The 23,693-nt window shown below is 42.0% G+C and overlaps 2 protein-coding genes across 2 annotated transcripts in view; both read left to right on the top strand.

The window, feature by feature from the left end:
- Positions 1-20,766, top strand: part of LOC139366808 (LIM zinc-binding domain-containing Nebulette-like) — a 54,737-nt gene extending 33,971 nt beyond the window's left edge. Inside the window, exons 3-6 of the mRNA XM_071104509.1 lie at positions 4,978-5,062; positions 13,378-13,598; positions 14,831-14,912; positions 20,707-20,766. Of these exons, the coding sequence (XP_070960610.1) occupies positions 4,978-5,062; positions 13,378-13,598; positions 14,831-14,912; positions 20,707-20,766 (448 nt within the window). The remainder of the gene's footprint in view (positions 1-4,977; positions 5,063-13,377; positions 13,599-14,830; positions 14,913-20,706) is intronic.
- LOC139366996 (nebulin-like) overlaps positions 20,765-23,693 on the top strand; it is a 58,410-nt gene continuing 55,481 nt past the window's right edge. Inside the window, exons 1-4 of the mRNA XM_071104841.1 lie at positions 20,765-21,558; positions 21,689-21,763; positions 23,165-23,233; positions 23,530-23,631. Of these exons, the coding sequence (XP_070960942.1) occupies positions 20,947-21,558; positions 21,689-21,763; positions 23,165-23,233; positions 23,530-23,631 (858 nt within the window). The 5' untranslated portion in view covers positions 20,765-20,946. The remainder of the gene's footprint in view (positions 21,559-21,688; positions 21,764-23,164; positions 23,234-23,529; positions 23,632-23,693) is intronic.

Genomic DNA, 23,693 nt, shown 5'->3' with positions numbered 1-23,693 from the left:
TAGTGAAGCTATATTAGTGAGGTCAGTATACTGTACTCTAGTGAAGCTCTGTAATATTCGTGTGAGGTCAATATACTGTACTCTCATGAAGCTTTGTAATGTTAGTGTGAGGTCCAAATACTGTACTCTCATGAAGCTTTGTAATGTTAGTGTGAGGTCCAAATACTGTACTCTCATGAAGCTTTGTAATGTTAGTGTGAGGTCCAAATACTGTACTCTCATGAAGCTTTGTAATATTCGTGTGAGGTCAATATACTGTACTCTAGTGAAGCTCTGTAATGTTAGTGTGAGGTCAGTATACTGTACTCTGGTGAAGATCTGTAATGTTAGTGTGAGGTCAGAATACTCTACTCTAGTGAAGCTCTGTAATGTTAGTGTGAGGTCAGTATACTGTACTCTGGTGAAGCTCTTTTAGTGTGAGGTCAGTATACTGTACTCTCGTGAAGCTCTGTTTTTAAAAAAAATAAAAATTTTACCCCTTTTTCGTGGTATTCAATTGTTTAGTAGCTACTATCTTGTCTCATCGCTACAACTCCCATACGGGAGAGTAGAGTGAGGTCAGTATTCTGTACTCAAGTGAAGCACTAATAGAGCTAATATGCTGTTCTCTAGTGAAGCTCTGTAACGTTAGTGTGAGGTCAGTATACTGTACTCTGGTGAAGCTCTTGACTCATCATCTCGCATTGCTCCCTTTGTTGTTCAGAGGATCGTATGAGAGGGGAAATGGTTCAATGGTTTATTCAAATCCCAATTATCTTTTGCCGAAACAGCAGCTATTCTTCCTGGGGTCCACACAAAAACATAAAACATGTCAAGAAGCAAAACACTGATACACTGATAGACAAGAACAGTAACACATTTAAAATGCAACGAGATGACAATTTTAGCAAATGTTCTTTCTTACTCAGAATAACTTACAATGTACCCTTCCTTATCACACCCACAATCTTTGTTTAATGTCTAACAGATTGAGCAATGTGGATATGCTAATAGTCAGGGGCTTGAATTTGTACTTTAGTGGTAGAATAATGTCCAAAATGGTTGCTTCCACAACGTCATTGTTAACAGACATCTATTCAAATTCCCTCTCCCATCCTATAGCTGCTCTCTGCTCTCCAGTGTGGAAATCTTATGAACAGTGGCGACAAAGTGACAAGCCGTACGGGAGTTGTAGCGATGAGACAAGATAGTAGTAACTAAAAACAATTGGATACCACGAAATTGGGGAGAAAACAGGGTATTAAAAAAAAAAAAAAAAAAACAATAATAACAATAATAATAATAGGACAGCCAGTTGAAGAGTGTAAGCAGGGGGTCAGTGCCTTGCGAAAGTATTCGGCCCCCTTGAACTTTGCGACCTTTTGCCACATTTCAAACATAAAGATATAAAACTGTATTTTTTTGTGAAGAATCAACAACAAGTGGGACACAATCATGAAGTGGAATGACATTTATTGGATATTTCAAACTTTTTTAACAAAAACGGAAAAATTGGGCGTGCAAAATTATTCAGCCCCTTTACTTTCAGTGCAGCAAACTCTCTCCAGAAGTTCAGTGAGGATCTCTGAATGATCCAATGTTGACCTAAATGACTAATGATGATAAATAAAATCCACCTGTGTGTAATCAAGTCTCCGTATAAATGCACCTGCACTGTGATAGTCTCAGAGGTCCGTCAAAAGCGCAGAGAGCATCATGAAGAACAAGGAACACACCAGGCAGGTCCGAGATACTGTTGTGAAGAAGTTTAAAGACGGATTTGGATACAAAAAGATTTCCCAAGCTTTAAACATCCCAAGGAGCACTGTGCAAGCGATAATATTGAAATGGAAGGAGAATCAGACCACTGCAAATCTACCAAGACCTGGCCGTCCCTCTAAGCGTTCAGCTCATACAAGGAGAAGACTGATCAGAGATGCAGCCAAGAGGCCCATGATCACTCTGGATGAACTGCAGAGATCTACAGCTGAGGTGGGATACTCTGTCCATAGGACAACAATCAGTCGTATATTGCACAAATCTGGCCTTTATGGAAGAGTGGCAAGAAAGCCATTTCTTAAAGATATCCATAAAAAGTGTCGTTTAAAGTTTGCCACAAGCCACCTGGGAGACACACCAAACATGTGGAAGAAGGTGCTCTGGTCAGATGAAACCAAAATTGAACTTTTTGGCAACAATGCAAAACGTTATGTTTGGCGTAAAAGCAACACAGCTCATCACCATCCCCACTGTCAAACATGGTGGTGGCAGCATCATGGTTTGGGCCTGCTTTTCTTCAGCAGGGACAGGGAAGATGGTTAAAATTGATGGGAAGATGGATGGAGCCAAATACAGGACCATTCTGGAAGAAAACCTGATGGAGTCTGCAAAAGACCTGAGACTGGGACGGAGATTTGTCTTCCAACAAGACAATGATCCAAAACATAAAGCAAAATCTACAATGGAATGGTTCAAAAATAAACATATCCAGGTGTTAGAATGGCCAAGTCAAAGTCCAGACCTGAATCCAATCGAGAATCTGTGGAAAGAACTGAAAACTGCTGTTCACAAATGCTCTCCATCCAACCTCACTGAGCTCGAGCTGTTTTGCAAGGAGGAATGGGAAAAAATTTCAGTCTCTCGATGTGCAAAACTGATAGAGACTTACCCCAAGCGACTTACAGCTGTAATCGCAGCAAAAGGTGGCGCTACAAAGTATTAACTTAAGGGGGCTGAATAATTTTGCACGCCCAATTTTTTAGTTTTTGATTTGTTAAAAAAGTTTGAAATATCCAATAAATGTCGTTCCACTTCATGATTGTGTCCCACTTGTTGTTGATTCTTCACAAAAAAATACAGTTTTTTATCTTTATGTTTGAAGCCTAAAATGTGTCAAAAGGTCGCAAAGTTCAAGGGGGCCGAATACTTTCGCAAGGCACTGTACGTGTGCGTTCTGAGCGCAGCGGCACTGATCGCTAGACAATTGAGACTACGTCGCTCTACTGTTTTTAAGACCTGGGAAACCCGTCTGTAAAGAACCTGTGGGCACCAACCCCTTACTTCCAGTACCTGTCTTTACCCCTACATTTAGTGAGCGATGTTCCAGTACTTTGCATGTTCAACTTAAATAAGCTGCTTTGCTTACCTTCCCGTTCACAAACTTCATTCCAATACTTAAAATGTTTACACAAGTGTTTGCTTGGTGTTCTGCCAGACTGTTTTAAATAAGGAAAGTTAGACAGATGGGAAAACGTTGTCCGTGTAACCCCAGCCTTGTGCTTGTTGTTAAGAGAATGGTTGTTTACAATCTACCATTGTAAGTTTTGGTTTTTGATGTCTTAGAACAAATATTATTTTAGGTTTATTTGTGGAAATCGCAAAACATGCAGAAATATGAAAAATAAATGAACCCAATATTATTCATACCATAAACGAATCAACATGTATACTCAACAACTTTAGGTACTACTAAGAGCTTTTCACACTACTGAGCGGAGCTGGCCTGGTTACGCATCCATCATAGCTGTTGGAACTGTGCTGAAAGAGATCTCCTCCATCTCTCTCTTTCTCAGTCATCTACAACAATCAACTGATCTCTCTCACTATCTCTCCATCTCTCTCACTATCTGGCCCTCTCTCAGTACTCTGTCCATCTCTCTCACTATCTGGCCCTCTCTCTCAGTACTCTGTCCATCTCTCTCACTATCTGTCTCTCTCTCTCTCTCTCTCTCTCTGTCTCTCTTGCTCTTTCTCTCTCTCTCTCTCTCTCTCAGTACTCTGTCCATCTCTCTCACTATCTGGCCCTCTCTGTCAGTACTCTGTCCATTTCACTCACTATCTGGCCCTCTCTCTCTCTCAGTACTCTGTCCATCTCTCTGTTTTTGATGTTCTCTCTAGACTCCCATGTGTAAAGTCGGGGACCTTTGCCAGCTCCCCCTGGCATCCTTAGTCACAGCCTGTGAGGGATGAAGTGTGGTCAACCACTTCATCTCTTCATCCCTCCATTCTTTTCTACCTCTGTCCCTCTATCCCTCCCAGGCAAACACATTCAAGGGCCCTTCATCCCTTTCCAGCACCCTCTCAAACACAGACACAGATCCAGCCTCCTATTTCCTCACTGGACATGGGGTATATCAGAGGGATAGTTTAGGTGTGATTTCCATGAACCCTATCCAACCAAAGACTTTTACTTTATGTTTTCATTATACATTAATTTAACAATAAGCTTTATTGAACCAATTTGCACTTGGACCAAACATGCAATCTTGAAGCTCAAGAAGACCAATATGTTTGTGTTTGATTTGTTATGTTTGTTTGTTTGTTCGTTTGTTTGTTTGTTTGTGTGTGTGCGTGTGCGTGTGCGTGTGTGTGTGTGTGTGTGCAGTTTGCTCTTTTGCTTTGAGTTGTCATTCCATCATTCAAACCAAAAGGCTGTGGGCAGAGCCTAGTGTTTCCCATGTAACAGTGATATGTTTGTCACCTTTGTTCAGGTCATTCAAAGTTTCCCTTTTTCAATGTTGTCATCAGGTCATAGCTGAACTTTCAGCTTTTAGACTTTTCAATAGGCAATTGTTTTAGCAAGTATTGCCTGTGCCTGTTAAGTCCTATTCACATTCTACATTTTCTATTCTCAACACAGTGTATATCTGGGCTTTTGGGGAATGTTTATTAGGAGCATTTTACTTGATGATTGTTCTTAAAAGTTGTCCATATGCCAATAGGACTCAGTTGTTGTAATTGTGGGTCTGAAAAGCTAGATCCTTTGTGAATAACCAAAATGTAGGAGACAACCTTGCACTCAAATATACTTGACACTAACTTTTGGGAATCAATTAGCTGACTTCCTACTTTAACGTTAAGGACGGTAAACATGAACATGTCTCCATTCTTTGCCATTAGATTATAAGACAACATAATTTGTGCAAAGGAGAGGAATCGTCTTCTCATAGCAGTAGTTCAATATTCACATATGTACCTCCCTACCCTCTCTCTCTCCAGGCACTACCCCAAGCAGTCCTTCACCATTGTGACTGACACCCCAGAGAACCTGAGACTGAGACATCAGAGTGAATTGCAGAGCCAGGTGAGATGGCCTTCAATGTTTGTGTATGTCGTCTAATTCACATCATTTTCAGGTGCTGGGCTGGAAAACACATTGTTAAAAATGAGGGAACTAGAGGATCCAAACTTCTATGTCGTCACAGAGGTGTAATATGCCACAGCAGTGAAACACCACTCCCATGTTTTGCTCCTTTGCTATACCTCCCTTTCTGCCCGTATCTGGGTATCAGATCCCTAACTCGCCTGTACAGGGACACACAGCCAGGGCCCATCTGTCAAAGAAACACAGACACACTGGGTGTCTGTCCACATGCCAGTCCTTTGGCTCAGAACACAGCCAAAAGGAAGAGACAGGAACGTCAAAGAGAGGGAGGGAGGGAGAGAGAAGGAGGTGGGGGAGGGAGGGAGGGAGGGAGGGAGGGAGGGAGGGAGGGAGGGAGGGAGGGAGGGAGGGAGGGAGGGAGGGGAGCTCACTCACAGGATCTGTCTGATTTGGTTTACCCTGAATCTCGAGTCTACAGAGAGCTGTATTGCTTTCATTCTGCAGTCATAAACACTGCAGATCATCTAAAGGCATCAAACATGTGTCTGAAGACACGGATAGCGTTATATGTATTCACAAGCAAGGCTCTAAGCTCTCTCTGTAATGATGAACTTCTGACTATCAGAATCATCAAGGTACTCTCATCATCTTCTTCATACAGATTAATGGATCGTATAACTTGTATTAATCATCAGCAGCTTCCATTCCCCCACTCTCACATAGGCTCATGTATCCATAGCCACTGATCAAATGATGTACTCTATAACTACAGATCATTTGATTGTTAGTTACTTATACGTGCCATTTAGCACAGGCTTTTATACTTAGCGTCTTACAGTAGTGCGTGCATACATTTTTGTGTAGGTGGCCCCAGTGAGAATCGAACCTACAATCCTGATATTGTCATTTCCTTGCAACTGAGCCACACACAATCACTTTACTGTATTGTATGTACTGTACTGTATGTCAACATTCATCCAACTGTATCAGTGCATTAGGGTTTATTGCACACACACACTGTAACAACCAGTGGATAGGAAAATATAATCTTGTCTCTGCTTCGCACACAAGCAATCCATTCTTTGGCCTGTTTTTTGGAGCACATTCTCAAAGGCGGTGGCGCGTCAGTAATTTGGTTATTTAAGCTTGAAGCAACTAATCTAAGGGGCCGATAGGGCTCCAGCTCCACTGGAGATTTCCCTGATTAACCTATGGTTCTATTTACATGGCCCCAAAGAGATAGGATCAAGTGTTTAAAAAAAATTGTTGTTGGAGTATCTATTTTAACATTCCTACTCCTAATTTCGAACTACAGTAATTGTTTCTACCTGTTTCTTTTCGGTGCATCACAATCTTTTTTTAAAGTTTTTTTTTAAGGAGAACAGAATTCTGATCTCCTTAGGTATTTTTATTATTTTGATGACAGGATATGAGCAGAAGCAGGGAGACAAAGTAGAGGGAGCATGAGGCTAATGCGGGGATCGGTAGAGACTCAGAGCTAGAAAATGGTATATCATACACTGCAGTTGAGGAACAATGGGAAAGTAATTCTTCTTTTGAAAGTTGATACAATTGTAACCCCACTTTTGAGAAAATGCCCCTTGAATGTTTGGTACACCTACTGGAGAGCTCTTCTTTGTCTAAACCCAATCAGTATCATTCACACCCTCTTAAGCCTTAGCCCCATCCATCTCTTTAAGGATTCACATATGAGGCCATGTGCTAAACAGAGTGAGTAGTTTAGTAAACAACCAAAGATGTAGACTAGTGGTAGCCTACAATAAGGAAAAACTCCAGGTAAAAATACGCTACCTGGCTAACTTGAAGAAAAAAAATATTGGAAAAAATATTGAAAAATACCTGGCTAACTCGATGGGTAATGTAATCATCATGGCAAAGTAGAGTCTTTTGTTCAGACATGTAGCTAGCTAGCTAAACAATAAACCGACATAATCCCACCTCATACTACTACCAATACAAACATTGTCAAAGCTGTAGTATGACTCTGTAGGTTGCTAAAGCTAACCAACCAGGTTCAATGTTAGCTAGCTAACATTAGGCTATAGCAAAGCAAATGGATTTTCTGATTTGAATAATATTACTACACAGATGATACACGTGACTTTAGTGAGCGACCCGGAAGGCAAACGTTCTCTAGTTAGCTAACAGTATGCTTTAACTTGCAATGAAAACGACTTTCTGACTAAATTTGAAACTTATATCTATAAATGTAGCTAGACTCTTACCCGTATACATGGATGAACGCTCACGGCAGACTGGAACCATTTAACTCTGTTTTGTTTGTAGCTACATCTTGTTTGGCCAGCGTTGTGTCAAGTCACTCAGGTTCACACTGACCGTGGCATGTGCAGAAAGTAGCCCATCACTTTTTCCAACTGTCAATAGTGCCTGCTATATTCAGGGCATCAATGTTGTTGAGAAAAGTAGCAAAACTTTTGTAGTTCTCGATGGCTAACGTTATATCTTTCAAAAACGGCACAGTAGAAAGGACTATCAACACATACTGAACACATACTGAACAGCTCACGTTATAGACAGAAGCATGCCACATGGCAGACCAATCCAAACTCATCTCCCATCAACCCATCCATTATCTCAGCCAATCATGGCTAGCGGGAAGGTTCCTGTCTTTTTCCATGGCTAAACCAACTATGCTCATAATTTTATGTTTTTATTTGTATTTACGAAAAACAAGTGTTTTATTAAGGCACATTAAACTTCCAGAAGGCATTTCTGCCCAAAAACGCATTTTGATAAAAAAAATACATGTTTACAATCAAATGCCTCTCCTGTGAAGTAGTGATGTGCAACATACACCTAGTTTCCTGAAGCGAGACACAACCTTAATTTGATGACTAACATTTGGTGTGATATTTGCTGTAACTTGGGCCTACACTAGAAAATCAGACAGCCTGTTAAGTGAGGGTGGAGAGATGAAGTAGTATAGAGGACACTGTCAGAACAAGTTGTCTTCTATGTCAGGGGGACAGTCATACAGCACTCACTCCCTCTAAGTTAGGCTCTCTAGGTATGACTGTTAGCTCTTAGCCTGAAACTGGCTCACATCTGGGTCATTTCTAGACACAACATGTCAGCCTTTCTGGTGGAACGCCCATGCCCTAGAGGAGTCGGTCAACAATGTCTGACTCTTATGTCACCTTTCACGCTTGATTTCCCTTGTTTTTTTCTCCTTCTTCTCCTTTGTTGTAGCCTGAACAACAATGCAGACATACTGTACAAAATAGACAACATTTTGGGGCATGTCTGGCAACTGAACATTTTCATAAAACATACTATAAATCACCATCGTCTGAAGCTGTCATGTTTGGTAGCATGTTTTGGCAGCAGATTGTTGGTTCACTGAGGGACAGCTTTCCACTCAGTGGTCTCCAGAAGGAGTCAGGCTATGTCCCAGGCCAGGGAGAGGGGCATCTCTGTCTCTGTCTCTCTCACTCTCACACACAGACTCTCACTCTCTGACACACACTCTCACTCTCTCTCTCACAAACACACACACACACACACACACACACACACACACACACACACACACACACACACACACACACACACACACACACACACACACACACACACACACACTCACACAAAATATAGAACACTCCAGTCTCTCACTGACAGAACTAGCTCTTGCACATTGATTGTTCATCCTCATTTGTGTTTTGTCCTATGACAAAACTCCTGATGCACTTTCAGCTTTTGTCTGTTAACTGGCCTGGGATAATCCTCCCTCTCTGTCCCCTCAGAGTGCTGTCCTAACTGGCTGAGCGACCCTGACACAGTCACTGAGATCATGTTGGCCCCTGTTCATTATTGTCTGGCGGCCAAGCACCCCCACAATTGCCGTGCAGTTGCCCCCTCTGTTACCAGATGGTCAGAGATTCTATGTGTCAGAGAAACCATATGAGGTAGCCATGCCCCCCTCTACAATCAGCCCACAATTCTTTGCAAACCCAGTCGGTGATACCTACTCATATCGATCCCTGTCCTCAAACCCGACTGAGGACATCCTCAGTGTAGAGCAACAGCCAGGTCTGTGTGTATTATTGCCGTCTCTCTCGGCACCAGCCATGGATGCTGTAATAAAAGGAACTGTTATTACCTGACAGTGTAATTTACCATCAGAGATTTACTAGAGTAATTTACCCCGGCGTCTCTCTTTCTCTCTCTCTCTCTCTCTCTCTTTCTCTCTGTCTCTCTGGTGGTCAGTGTGAGTGAGTGACTGTGCTTATCGACTATCACGGAGGAGCAAAGCAATGCCTATCTCACCAGATCCATTCTACTGTTGTTTACCACGTACAGCACCTGCCCTAGAGCCACAAATAAACACAAGCCTCTTCACACCAATTGAGATGCTCTGTTAACGTATCTACCTGTCTGTTTCCATCAAAGTACACTGGTACACTATGATTTTTTATTTTTTATTTTTTATTTTACCTTTATTTAACCAGGCAAGTCAGTTAAGAACAAATTCTTATTTTCAATGACGGCCTGGGAACAGTGGGTTAACTGCCTGTTCAGGGGCAGAACGACAGATTTGTACCTTGTCAGCTCGTGGGTTTGAACTCGCAACCTTCCGGTTACTAGTCCAACGCTCTAACCACTAGGCTACCCTGCCGCCGAAATAATGGATCTATTATATAATGTACATCTGTACATCACAGGAGGTTGGTGGCACCTTAATTGGGAGGACGGGAATGGTAATCAAATACATCAAACATATGGTTTGTGTTTGAAGCCGCTCCATTCCAGCCATTATTATGATCCGTCCTCTCTTCAGCAGCCTCCACTGCTGTACACCTGACACTTTTCAGTGAGTCAACCAGCAGAACCCAGAGCTGAGAAGACTGCTGGATTTAATTCATATGGTTTTGGATGTGTAACAGGGTGGCCAACCCTAGCTCTTGGTGAGCTTCTAGCTACTTGTAGTAGGTATGCAGGCTTTTTCTCCTGCCCTGCTAAGTATGCAAGCTTAGTGGAACGAACTGCCCCTCGTCCCAGCCATTCCCTTGTGCTGTCTGAGAACCTCTGCCAGTCCCTCAGCCAGAAACATGAACGTCTGGGATATTTATCAACCTGTGTTTTTCTAGCTTTAATTTGACATGCTAATGATATGAGTCATAAATCACAGGTTGAGCCTTACATAACAGTAGCAATAATAGACTATTAATACTGAAGGACAGAATATCGCCACTGATAGGCTACTTTGAGAGAAATCAGCTGAAACGTGTCTCTTGGGTAAACTGATAAATTAATAACCCATTCTGTCCATGAGGTTTACACTCTTCATTATTGTAGGGCTCAGTAGCCTAGCTCTGTCTGTTCGTGTTTGTATGAATTATACAGTAGGGTCTAAATTTATTGACACCCTTGATAATGATGAGTAATAATGACTCTATAAAATAAATAATTCAAATACTGAGCTATACTGTATGCACTTTTTTGTTGTTGAAATCATATTATTTTATACTAATACAATTCCTCAGAGAAAGAGATTTTGTTGAATATGTAATAATTAATTTGCTCAAAAGGTAGGGGTCAAAATTATTGACACCCCTAAAGATTATTATAAATAAAGTAGGGAAATCAAAATAAAGTAGTCAAAAGTTTAGTATTTGATCTCATATTCCTAGCGCGCAAGCGCAATGACTACATCAGGATTCTGACTCATTTGTAGTTTTTGGTTGTGTTTCAGATTATTTTGTACCATATAAAATAAATGGTAAATAATGTATTGTATTTTGGAGTCACTTTTATTGTAAATAAGAATAGAATATGTTTCTAAACACTCCTATGCTAACCTCCCATGTTATTGGTAATGGTGAGAGGTTAACATGTCTTGGGGTATGATATAAAATGCTAACCTCCCATGTTATTGGTAATGGTAAGAGGTTAGCATGTCTTGGGGGTATGATATAAAATGCTAACCTCCCATGTTATTGGTAATGGTAAGAGGTTAGCATGTCTTGGGGGTATGATATAAAATGCTAACCTCCCATGTTATTGGTAATGGTAAGAGGTTAGCATGTCTTGGGGGTATGATATAAAATGCTAACCTCCCATGTTATTGGTAATGGTGAGAGGTTAGCATGTCTTGGGGTTATGATATAAAATGCTAACCTCCCCTGTTATTGGTAATGGTTAGAGTTAGCATGTCTTGGGGGTATGATATAAAATGCTAACCTCCCATGTTATTGGTAATGGTGAGAGGTTAGCATGTCTTGGGGGTATGATATAAAATGCTAACCTCCCCTGTTATTGGTAATGGTGAGAGGTTAGCATGTCTTGGGGTTATGGTATAAAATGCTAACCTCCCCTGTTATTGGTAATGGTGAGAGTTTAGCATGTCTTGGGGGTATGATATAAAATGCTAACCTCCCCTGTTATTGGTAATGGTGAGAGGTTAGCATGTCTTGGGGTTATGTTATAAAATGCTAACCTCCCATGTTATTGGTAATGGTGAGAGGTTAGCATGTCTTGGGGGTATAATATAAAATGCTAACCTCCCCTGTTATTGGTAATGGTGAGAGTTTAGCATGTCTTGGGGGTATGATATAAAATGCTAACCTCCCCTGTTATTGGTAATGGTGAGAGTTTAGCATGTCTTGGGGGTATGATATAAAATGCTAACCTCCCCTGTTATTGGTAATGGTGAGAGGTTAGCATGTCTTGGGGGTATGATATAAAATGCTAACCTCCCCTGTTATTGGTAATGGTGAGAGTTTAGCATGTTTTGGGGGTATGATATAAAATGCTAACCTCCCCTGTTATTGGTAATGATGAGAGGTTAGCATGTCTTGGGTGTATGATATAAAATGCTAACCTCCCCTGTTATTGGTAATGGTGAGAGTTTAGCATGTCTTGGGGGTATGATATAAAATGCTAACCTCCCATGTTATTGGTAATGGTGAGAGGTTAGCATGTCTTGGGTGTATGATATAAAATGCCAACCTCCCATGTTATTGGTAATGGTGAGAGGTTAGCATGTCTTGGGGGTATGATATAAAATGCTAACCTCCCCTGTTATTGGTAATGGTGAGAGGTTAGCATGTCTTGGGGGTATGATCTTTGATCCTCTAATGCTCTCACTCATCCTTATTCATGATTTATTCAGGACTATACGTAATCATGGTAGCATCCACATTAATGTTGTGTAGTGTTTATGTAGTGTTTAGAAACATACTAATTTCTTATTTTCAAATACAAAATGTTTGACTACTTTATAAGAATCTTTAGGGGTATCAATCATTTTGGCCCCTACATATTTTTGATTTTTGTATTTCTTGATTTTTGTATTAACACAAAATAATATAATTTGTAATATGTACATGTAGGTAGGGGTAAAGTGACTATGCATAGATAATAAACATGAAGCCTTGACTAACGGTAGCCTAGCGGGTAGGAGTGTTGGGCCAGTAACCAAAAGGTTGCTGGATCAAATCCCTGAGATGACAATCTGTTGTTCTGCCCCTGAGCAAGGCTGTTAACCCACTGTTCCCCGGGTGCCGATGACGAGGATATCGATAAAGGCAGCCCCCCCCCCCCCTCCGCACCTCTCTGATTCAGAAGGGTTAAGACACATTTCAGTTGAATGCATTCAGTTGTACATCCCCCTTTTCCTTGCTTTTCTTTACAATCCTATATAGCTAGCAGTCTAGTGATGTATGAATTATTCATAGTGTGCCCTTGACAAAGTATAATTATTCCACACAATAAGATAACGATCAGGTGTGCCACATTAATACTTTATGTAAGAGCTTATGTCATGATATGAGACTTCAAAGTGTTGGAGAATAAAGCTCTCAAAACTCCAATAGTCAAAGATGAAGGTTTAATTAGAATTCTAATTTGCGTTTAATATGTTCCCTACACAAAGCTATTGTATAGTGCGGGTATCTACAAGATGAACGGCTTTGAATCAAGAATCATTTTGTCGGAATTGTTGTCTTGCTCTTTAGCGATGAGAGGGACTGCAAAACAACTGTCCTTTTAAATATTTTCAGAGATTAAATGGAACCAAGAACAAACCTAAACTAACCAGCTTATTTCCAAACAAAACACTTCATTTGTTTTAGACCAGCCTCTTTTACCCTGGTATCTTCAGTTCAAAACAGCAGGCTCTCTTTCTCATCACAATACTTGTCAGACTATTGTGTTGCAGCTTAGAACCACCGTGGAAAGAAAGGATTTTCAAATGGCAAAGTATTATGACTAAGTCGTTTTTCAAATCTCATCCCTGTCTCTTGTTTCAGGTGAAATATAAAAAGGACTTTGAGGATAGCAAAGGCAGAGGCTTCAGCATTGTATCTGACACACCAGAGCAACAGAGACTGAGGAAGACACAGGAGCAGATCAGTAATGTATGCTTCTGTGTGGTCACTTCCTCTATATCCCCTGGTCTCCATGGTTACCCCTCCTTCCTCTTCCTGTCCTTGTTACCTCATCACACCCCTGACCTTAGTGTGGGTGTCCTGTTTGTACTGTTGTGGGGAGTCTGTCAATGTTACGTAATGTGGAGGAATGGAGGAGAGGAAAGTGTCTGAACTGTGTGTGTGTGTTTGTGTGCGTGTGCGTGTGCGTGTGTGTGTGTGTGTGTGTGCGTGTGTGCATGCGTGCGAGCGAGCGAGCAAAGTGGTGCGTGAAAGCTGGACGAGTGTGTGAATCAGAGGGTGCATTTTGGTCACTGAGCGAAATCACGGGTTTGCACAACACACAAACACACACACTCAACATACACTCAACATACAGTATGCTCCTCTCTCTCTTTCTTCTCTTATCTGGTCCTATCAACTCATAATCTCTCTTCTGTATCACAGACTGACTACATTGAAATAATACACGTACCGAATGTCTACCTTTCCATAATGACACCCACACATGCACACACTACAGTACTGGTAAGTGCACGAGGGGCCTTCACACGGCCAGCCTCAGTTTATGTAGATGACATATAACAGTTAAGCGGTGCCAGTGAACATCCCTGTCCCAACCCCTCGACTCAAGAGTATGCTGAGACCAAATGTGCTGCCAAACGAATTCAACACTCCTATCAGGTGAGAAATCTACCTCGGGTGCATCTCAATAGTCTAATTTGGCTTCCTCTCCTCTCCTCGTTTCCTTTATCTGCTACATAAGACAGTGTGGGTGAATCCACATGGGGGATTCCTACTAGGGAGGTCCTGCTGTCAAGTGTTTTCACATCAGTTCAAAGGAAAGGAGACAAGGAAAGGACACTGCTTTAGACTGATGACATTGTCTTGGGTCCCCTTTAAATACAACACACTAGGGGCTCTATTCAGTCCTTGGCGCTGAAGATCCGCTTCATAGCACGATTAACAGTTAAAGGTAATGTTCCCACCATCGCTGAGACTTCACTCATGGTAAACGCTGCATATGTCAGAAATTACCTTTACATTTTAATGCAGGTCTTCCGAGATACTAAAGTGATACGGATTGAATCCAGCCCTTACTCTTCTACATACTGTATGTTATGTGTCTAACTAATTCCACGGAGGGCCGACAGTCTCCGGGTTTTCGCTCCTCCCTTGTACTATATTGATGAAATAAGGTCACTGATCAGTTAGGAACTCCCCTCACCTGGTTGTCTAGGTCTTAATTGGACACAAAAAAACAGCAGACACTCAGCCCTCCATGGAATGAGCTTGTCACCCCTGTTGTATGTGCTCTAACCATATCTGATTTTAGTGCCCGCAGGTCCTCCAGGGGGAGGATAGGGTTACGGGCGCCATCGTCCCAGATGTGGCACATTAACCCACTGCTGATCCAGGTAAGCGACCCCCACTCACTGCCTAGGGCCAACTCGTCTGACCGTGTGATTACATTATTACGCTGTGTAAACTCACCCAGAGAGTATTACCGTGGATACACCTACCTCCTTCATTAACTAACACATCAGAGCACACGTGGAGGGCACTCTGAAACCTACGCTTGGTTCTGTTACCAGGAGGACACTCTGAACCCTATAGGAAATTCTTTGTTGTTATGTTGTTTTTAACTCCAAAAAGTGCTATCAGAGAGGAGCATATCAATGCTGCTAGTCTAATCCAAATACCAGCCTAATAAATCTTTATTATACAACATGTATTAAATGCCTGTGTGTGTCATCTAGCACTTTTGGCAGGTTTTCAGGGACTAAAAGCAGCGTGCCAGAGCATGAGACATCTATCCTTTTGCTAATGCTACATTACCCTCAGGTTTAGGTGCTAATGCTAGTTAGCGGCTAATGCTACATTACCCTCAGGTTTAGGTGCTAATGCTAGTTAGTGGCTAATGCTACATTACCCTCAGGTTTAGCTGCTAATGCTAGTTAGCAACTAATGCTACATTAGCCTCAGAACAACATGTACACTGTTGACTTGTATATGAATGGTATAGTACAAGGTTGAATGCCTTCTGTTTCTGCATCATGGCTAGTATGATGCTAAGAATGCAGGAGGCCCCCCAAAATACACACCCAATCCCCCACTTCTACCGCACTGGCCCAGAATCGTCTGGTGTGGTTTTCAACCACATCTGGGTTGTTAAGGGCTCTTTTTAGCTGCACCACGCCTACCAATCTTACCCTGTTATCAAATCCCAAATAACATGGAAAAACATGCATGGGGTTATTTATACAAACAGTCTTCCCATATGCATCAGCAACTTCATCATACATACAGTTGAAGTCGTAAGTTTACATACTTAGGTTGGAGTCATTAAACCTCGTTTTTAAAACAATCCACAAATTTCTTGTTAACAAATAGTTTTGGCAAGTCGGTGAGGACATCTACTTTGTGCATGACAAAAGTAATTTTTCCAACAATTGTTTACAGACAGATTATTTCACTTATAATTCACTGTATCACAATTCCAGTGGGTCAGAAGTTTACATACACTAAGTTGACTGTGCCTTTAACCAGCTTGTAAAATTCCAGAAAATGATGTCATGGCTTTAGAAGCTTCTGGTAGGCTAATTGACATAATTTGAGTCAATTGGAGGTGTAACTGTGGATGTATTTCAATGCCTACCTTCAAACTCGGGGACTCTTTGTTTGACATCATTGATTTCAAATCTTTGTTTGAAATCAAAAGATATCAGCCAAGACCTCTGTAAAAACTGTAGACCTCCACAAGTCTGGTTCATCCTTGGGAGCAATTTCCAAGCACCTAAAGGTACCACATTCATCTGTACAAACAATAGTACGCAAGTATAATCACCATGGGACCATGCAGCCGTCATAACGCTCAGGAAGGAGACGAATGTACTTTGGTGCGAAAAGTGCAAATCAGTCCCAGAACAACAGCAAGATGCTGGAGGAACCAGGTACAAAAGTATCTATATCCACAGTACAACGAGTCCTATATTGACATAACCTGAAAGGCTACTCAGCAAGGAAAAAGCCACTGCTCCAAAACCGCCATAAAAAAAGCCAGACTACGGTTTGCAACTGCACATGGGGACAAAGATCGTACTTTTTGGAGAAATGTCCTCTGGTCTGATGAAATAAAAATAGAACTGTTTGGCCATAATGACCATCATTATGTTTGGAGGAAAAAGGGGGAGGCTTGCAAGCCGAAGAACACCATCTCAACGGTTAAGCAGGGGGGTGGCAGCATCATGTTGTCAGGGTGCGTTGCTGCAGGAGGGACTGGTGCACTTCACAAAATAGATGGCATCATGAGGGAGGAAAATTATGTGGATATATTGAAGGAATATCTCAAGACATCAGTCAGGACGTTAAAGCTTGGTCGCAAATGGGTCTTCCAAATGGACAATGACCACAAGCATACTTCCAAAGTTGTGGTAAAATGGCTTAGGAACAACAAAGTCAAGGTATTGGAGTGGCCATCATAAAGCCCTAACCTCAATCCCATAGAAAATGTGTGGGCAGAACTGAAAAAGCATGTGCGAGCAAGGAGGCCTACACACCTGACTCAGTTACACCAGCTCTGTCAGGAGGAATGGGCCAAAATTCACCCAACTTATTGTGGGAAGCTTGTGGAAGGCTACCCAAAACGTTTGACCCAAGTTAAACAATTTAAGGCAATGCTACCAAATACTAATTGAGTGTATATAAACTTCTGACCCACTGAGAATGTGATGAAGGAAAGAAAAGCTGAAAGAAATCATTCTCTCTGCTATTATTCTGACATTTCACGTTCTTAAAATAAAGTGGTGATCCTAACTGACCTAAGACAGACCTAATAATTTTTACTTTGATTAAATGTCAGGAATTGTGAAAATGTATTTGGCTAAAGTGTATGTAAACTTCCGACTTCAACTGTACACGGATATGCAGTAGCTGTTTTGAATTATCCCTAATTTGAAAATAACTGGATAGAAATCCCTTTTCTGTTGCGTTGATTATGGGAATCCTTTTCCTTTTAATCTAACCAAAAAATAAAATTTTATTTGGGATTGGTTGTTTATGTTAATGCGGTCCATAGGAGGGTTGCGAGTCCCACTCTAAAGGCTGTCCCATCCCTGTTTCCCTCCTAACCTTCCGGTTACTAGTCCAACGCTCTAACCACTAGGCTACCTGCCGCCCCACCTGTGCGAATACAGGATGAGTAAATTATGAATACATTTTAGCTATTGTCAAGATCATGTTAAAAAACAAACATAAGGTGACTAACTGTAAATCAAGGATTTTAGTTCTCATACTGCATCCCCAATTTACTGCTAACGGACCGAGGCAGTGGATTTGCAATCAGTACTTTATAAATAGTGCTGACGTGATGTATCAAAAGCACAGGCTTTTGTGGCTCTGGTGTAAAATGTGACTAAATGGAAAGTAGCGATAGTGTTCACACGAGGTGAAGTGCAGCAGTGACCACATGATTGACCCTCAGGTATGTTTGTTTTGGATTTTTCTGCAAGCGATGTAGACAGAGCTTCAAAGGAGACAATGATGGGTCAAAACTTTTACATTTTATCTCGATGATTTTGGCTGTTTGGTCCCCCTTTGAAATGGTTGAGTGAACTTAGCGGCCAGATGGCTGCCCTATTAAGCCAGCATCTGACACCCTACTAAAAAAACTATTACAAATCATTTTGGCTCATGCCACCCTGTTCATGCTACTGTATGAACGGTCCTGTTCATGCTACTGTATGGACGGGCACACTATTCCTGCAGCCCAAACCTCACTCCACAATGTAAAGTCCAAACCTGAGGTTTTGTTTTCTTCTAAATACTTTGAGCATTTTAATTGAGCCTGCCTGGAGTGCCAGATGGTAGGGAGTTGCACATTTGGGACCATTCCATTGATTCCAGCTCAATCTGGCGAAGCTAAAGTGTTTAAAAGAAAACAAATACAGGTTGAACCCAGTTTTCGTGCAACATCATTGTCTTCAAAAATGACCCTCTAAAGAGCAGTGCATATTGTGATCCACATTACTGAAACCTCATTACCTCCAACATATAATCTGCCATAGCGACCTGCAGTGCTATTTAGGCGAGAAGCCTAATGAATGACTTTCACAGTCAATGTGGTGCTCATCTATCTCGGGAATGTTGTGTGTCACAGGAGAACCCAACCAGAAACCTACAAGGCTTCTCCTCTCCAATCCTAAAGGACTGCTAAGATGTTATTTGCTCCATAGTACTACAATTCAATGAACTCTAATTGATTGACACTAATTGATGGTTGAATTGCTACAGTCCACACCCTTGGCTTCTCTGGGCCGTATGAATAACTCTGTCAGCGATGGAGAAAGCTTTAGGCCACTGACAGTACTCTCAACTATAAATTAATATTGATGAGCTGGCAATATCATCCCAGACTACCGTTGCTGGTAGTCGTGGCAGAATTGTAAAAGTCTGTTTCTATTAGATTAGACGGTGGACAGGGATGACACATGGCTGTCAGTGATTGTTTTTCCACTGTAATAGCCTCGACTGTGTGGAGTACCCCAAAACATGCACATTTCTTGCTGTTTCCTAGAATCTTGTTTGTACTGATTGCAGAGTAGAAGTTATGCATAGGTGGGTGGGCATGAGGTAATGAGGGTGATGACTGATTTCAGTCAGAAAAACTTAACCCTTCACAGTATCCTATAAATTGACATTAAAACCCTCTTCCTTAGGGTTTATTATGGATCCCCATTAGTTCCTGCCAAGCAGCTACTCTTCCTGAGTTCCAAACACATTAAGGCCCTTACATTACATCTAAAACAGTACATCATATAACATTATTACACCATGACATGTTTAAAATACCAAATGTATAATACCACCACACAACAATTGTACTAATAGCCATTGCATGCTCTACAAACAATGTTGAATTGTTTTGTCCTTTTTGTATGTTCAAAACCCCTAACTTTTTTCCCCCTGACACACTTACTCAGAGGTAAACACATTAGTTTCAGTTCCTCTCAGGTAAACCAGAGAAAGAAAAGTATTGTATAGCAAGCCTGAAATTCACATATCCCATCTACACAGCGAAACGAGCATTATACAACTCAGGGGTGTCAAACATACGGCCCGCGGGTGGTTTGAGCTAAAAGGTGAAGGCTCTTTTGTGTTGAGGCTGAATAAAGGTGAGGGCTCTGCTACCACAGCTCTGCTCAGTGCCTTTGAGATAAGAGCCCAGGCACATGACCGCATGCAGGAAGAATAGGGCCTTTAACTGACTGCCCATGGACGACCTCTCCTGCTAATAGGGAGTGCAGGCATGTTGCTAGAGCTATTGACTGGCACACTGCGGTTCCACAGGATCTAGTTTTAAAACAGGCATTCTTCAGATTAGAATGTTAATGTGTTATATTTATTTGCCATCTCTTTGACTTTTCTGTGTAATTTAAATGGCTAGAAGCCAGGGCATTGAGAGCAATGCGAAACAACTTGATTTCTTTGTCTTTTAGAGAACTGTAATTTACTGTATGCTGACGACTTTGCATCTACAAGTGAATTTCCTCATATTCCATCTTGGCAGGATACATAATAACAACAAGTGCTGCTTGTTGCAACATGAGTCACTGAGCCAAATTGAATTTCCTCACTGTAGACTCACTGGTATCAAGATTTGGTTCCAAATGGGTCTGTTATCCAGTTAAAGCTATCTAGCTTTCTTTGTGCCATACAAACCCAATGCTACCCTATCCACTACATATAATAAGAGGAGAAAACCTCCCACAGGACTGGTGCCTAAAGCCCTATATTTAGGGGTCAATTATGATAATAGTCAGGTCTAAATTAGGGATATTGAATGTTAACGCCAATTAATTGTGTCCTGCATCCAATCAGCTTGTTTGGAGACTGAGTGGGAGGACGGGAGTGTAAAGCACTCTGGTAATATTATTCTCATGCCAACTCCTCCATATCAGCTTTATTGGCCTCAACTTTTCACTCCTCTCCACTGGTCTCTTCATTCTGTCATGGTTACCCATAAGGTCAGGCCAGTGAAGGTTTTTTGTAAGGTTAAAGGTTGAAGGTTAAGGAGGGTGTTGCCTTTTTGGACTTGCACTTGTTATCTCATATAACAAAAATACTTTGGTTATTAGAGGACACGTCTGGATTGGGACATTCCATCCCGTGTGCAACACCTTTCCTGAACCTCCTCACCCTCCCACCCTTAAGACTGGCCCTCTGATTCACATGTACGGCATCACCATTGATAACGCCCTAAGTGGGGTCTAAATCGGGAAAGTGGGGATGATAAGGAGTACCCAACATAGAGTCAAGAGGGAGAGTTGAGGCAGAAAACGAAATCCTTCCAGAACAGCGTTTTGACTCTTAGGCTGGCCACATTTACATTACCTGCCTCAAAACCATCTATTTTGTGTGTTTTACTGTTTTCTTTACCCAGAAGTCACCTAGATGGAAGAAACGTCAGAGGAAACGGGCAGCTTGATGGAAGAAACGTCGGGAAAAGCTCTCACCTCGATGGAAGGAACATTGGTGGAAACGGTCACCTTGATGGATGGAACGTCGGAGGAAACGGTCACCTTGATGGAAGGAACGTCAGAGGAAACGGTCACCTTGATGGAAGGAACGTCGGAGGAAACGGTCACCTTGATGGATGGAACGACGGAGGAAACGGTCACCTTGATGGATGGAACGTCGGAGGAAACGGTCACCTTGATGGATGAAACGTCGGAGGAAACGGTCATCTTGATGGATGGAACGTCGGAGGAAACGGTCACCTTGATGGATGGAGCGTCGGAGGAAACGGTCACCTTGATGGAAGGAGCGTCAGAGGAAACGGTCACCTTGATGGAAGGAACGTCAGAGGAAACGGTCACCTTGATGGAAGGAACGTCAGAGGAAACGGTCACCTTGATGGAAGGAATGTCAGAGGAAACCGTGTCGGAAGAAGCAGTGGTGGTCCAGCGTGCTACAGGACGAGTCACCTGGATGGAAGAACCATCGGAGGAAACGGTGCTGGGAGAAGCAGCGGTGGACGAGCATGGCACAGAAGGGGCAGTCGAGGTGAGAACACCAGTTGGCGTTGCCCCGGCCTGTGTGTCTTTCTGATGACCTTGGCACAGACTGGCATGGTTTTCTAAAGCTGTGGGGGGATTTATACCTACTGTAGCTATGTGCTTTGTTCTCCTGTCAGGCACCGACTGCTAAGCCCGTCTTGCGCAGACCCAGTGTGCATGTCGCCAGGAGGTGCAGTGTTCTAGCAAGTGACGTAAGTAGAATTCATCCTCTGTGTTCTCTAATACAGCCTGTTGTAATTGTGCGAAGTTGTGGCAGGATTCACTGCAGTGTCCAGTAATGGGTTATAGCCACCTGTAAAGGATTTGGAGGAAAGCCCTTGAGGGATTTAGTCATGCCTACACCACAGCACCACAGATGAAGAGGCTTGTTGGCCAATCTGGGGATAATTAATCTGGACTGAAATGAGAGGTTGGACCCTTTTTTGTGCTCAACACCCTTAGGAGATAGAGATTACTATGGAAGCTAAGCTCAAAAAGAGGTGAGTCTGGCGTCTGAAGGTGTCCTAAAATAGCTATTTTGGATTTCAGCTGCTTATCATTCAGAAGACCCCGCCCCCTCATTTTTCCTCTGGTCATGTGGAGAAAAAAAGTGAGGGCGGGATGACTGGTTAAAGAGATTTGCGATTGGCCATTTGAATGTTTCCCTGTTGTCTGTCAACATAATAAACCAATTATTTTGTACCATGAATCTGCATAATTACTTGTTAACCATCTGTGATGTAGAATAATTCCGACATGTCTCAAAGTGCTCTCTAATTATGACACCCACCACTTAGTGGAGATAAAACTTTTAGCAACTGCTGGCCATACAATTTCACACAAGAGCGGAGAAGCACTCTGGCTATTTGAATACTTTTGGCAGGAAAAAATTAATTTTTGGAAACATGATTACAGGACATAAATAATTAACATTCTGACACTACAGTATATTACTTCCGCATAGTTTTATTATATTTCATGTTCTCTTTTCCTCTCTCTTCAGTGTCTGAGTCCCCTAGTTGAATACATGGAAAGACCTTCTCTATTCCCCCCTGTTCTGGAGATGTAGAAGCTTTTTTTTGCCTGACTTTTTGCTGGTAAAATGTAGAAGGTCAAATATATGCCCCCATTGTAATGCCATGCCAGTAGTTGGTACAGTGTCCAAATGGAAAAGCATTGATAAGCAGTATCAGCCAGAGGAACAATTGTCTAGCTGAGCTTTTGTCTGCTTCATGCTGTAGCTACAATAGACACTGTAACACAACCGGTACAGTCAGACAACGTGCCAAGCAGACCCAAACACTTAAGTTACTGTATTCATTAGTAATGAGCTCTTAGTGCACGGTCACCCATATAAAGTGCCTTATTAGTTTATTAGCTTCCAACTGGCTCATTCATCCACTCTCCTCTCCCTTGTAACTATTCCCCAGGTCGTTGCTGTAAATGAAAATGTGTTATCAGTCAATTTACCTGGTAAAATAAATGTCATTACCTAATTACTGTAGCTTGCAATAAGCTTATTTTCAACCATTATGAGGCCCAACATATCAGCTGTCATCCTACAGGTTTTAACCCTCTGAAGACTGTAACTATGTGTTTTCTTCTCCTGTCAGGCCTCGGCTGCTAAGCCCGTCTTGCCCGAACCCGGTTTTGCCAGGAGATGCAGTGTTCTGGCAAGTGACGTAAGTAGGATTCATCCTCTTTGTTCTTTACAGCCTGTTGTTTTTGTGGGAGGATGTGGCAGGATTGGCTCAGTGTCCAGTAATGGGGTGTAGCCACTTGTAAAGGTTTTGGAGGAAAAGCAGCCTGTGTAGATAACGATATGCTGAAAATGGTATGCTTTGTATCGACCTGTATTTTACTGTTTGTCATGACCATGTTATTAAAATAATAAAGTTGTCCTTCAAATATTGTGGGTGGTGGTGGGCCTAAGAAAGACAAAATAACAAACATAACACTGCTACCTGCTACCCTGTAGGTGAAATACAAGGAGGGCTATGAGAAATCCAAGGCCCAGAACCTCTTCATCCCCGATGTAGAGTTTCAGCATTCCAAGAACATCAATGCTTTCATCTCTGAGGTGAGTTGTGTGTTGTTGACGTCATTCTCTGTCTATCTCTCTCTCGCTCTCCCCCTCCCCCT

The sequence above is a fragment of the Oncorhynchus clarkii genome, chromosome 15, assembly GCF_045791955.1.
Source record: "Oncorhynchus clarkii lewisi isolate Uvic-CL-2024 chromosome 15, UVic_Ocla_1.0, whole genome shotgun sequence".
In the NCBI taxonomy this organism is placed as follows: Eukaryota; Metazoa; Chordata; class Actinopteri; order Salmoniformes; family Salmonidae; genus Oncorhynchus; species Oncorhynchus clarkii.
The sequence above is the reverse complement of the archived record's forward strand: the minus strand, read 5'-3'. Positions and strand labels throughout refer to the sequence as shown.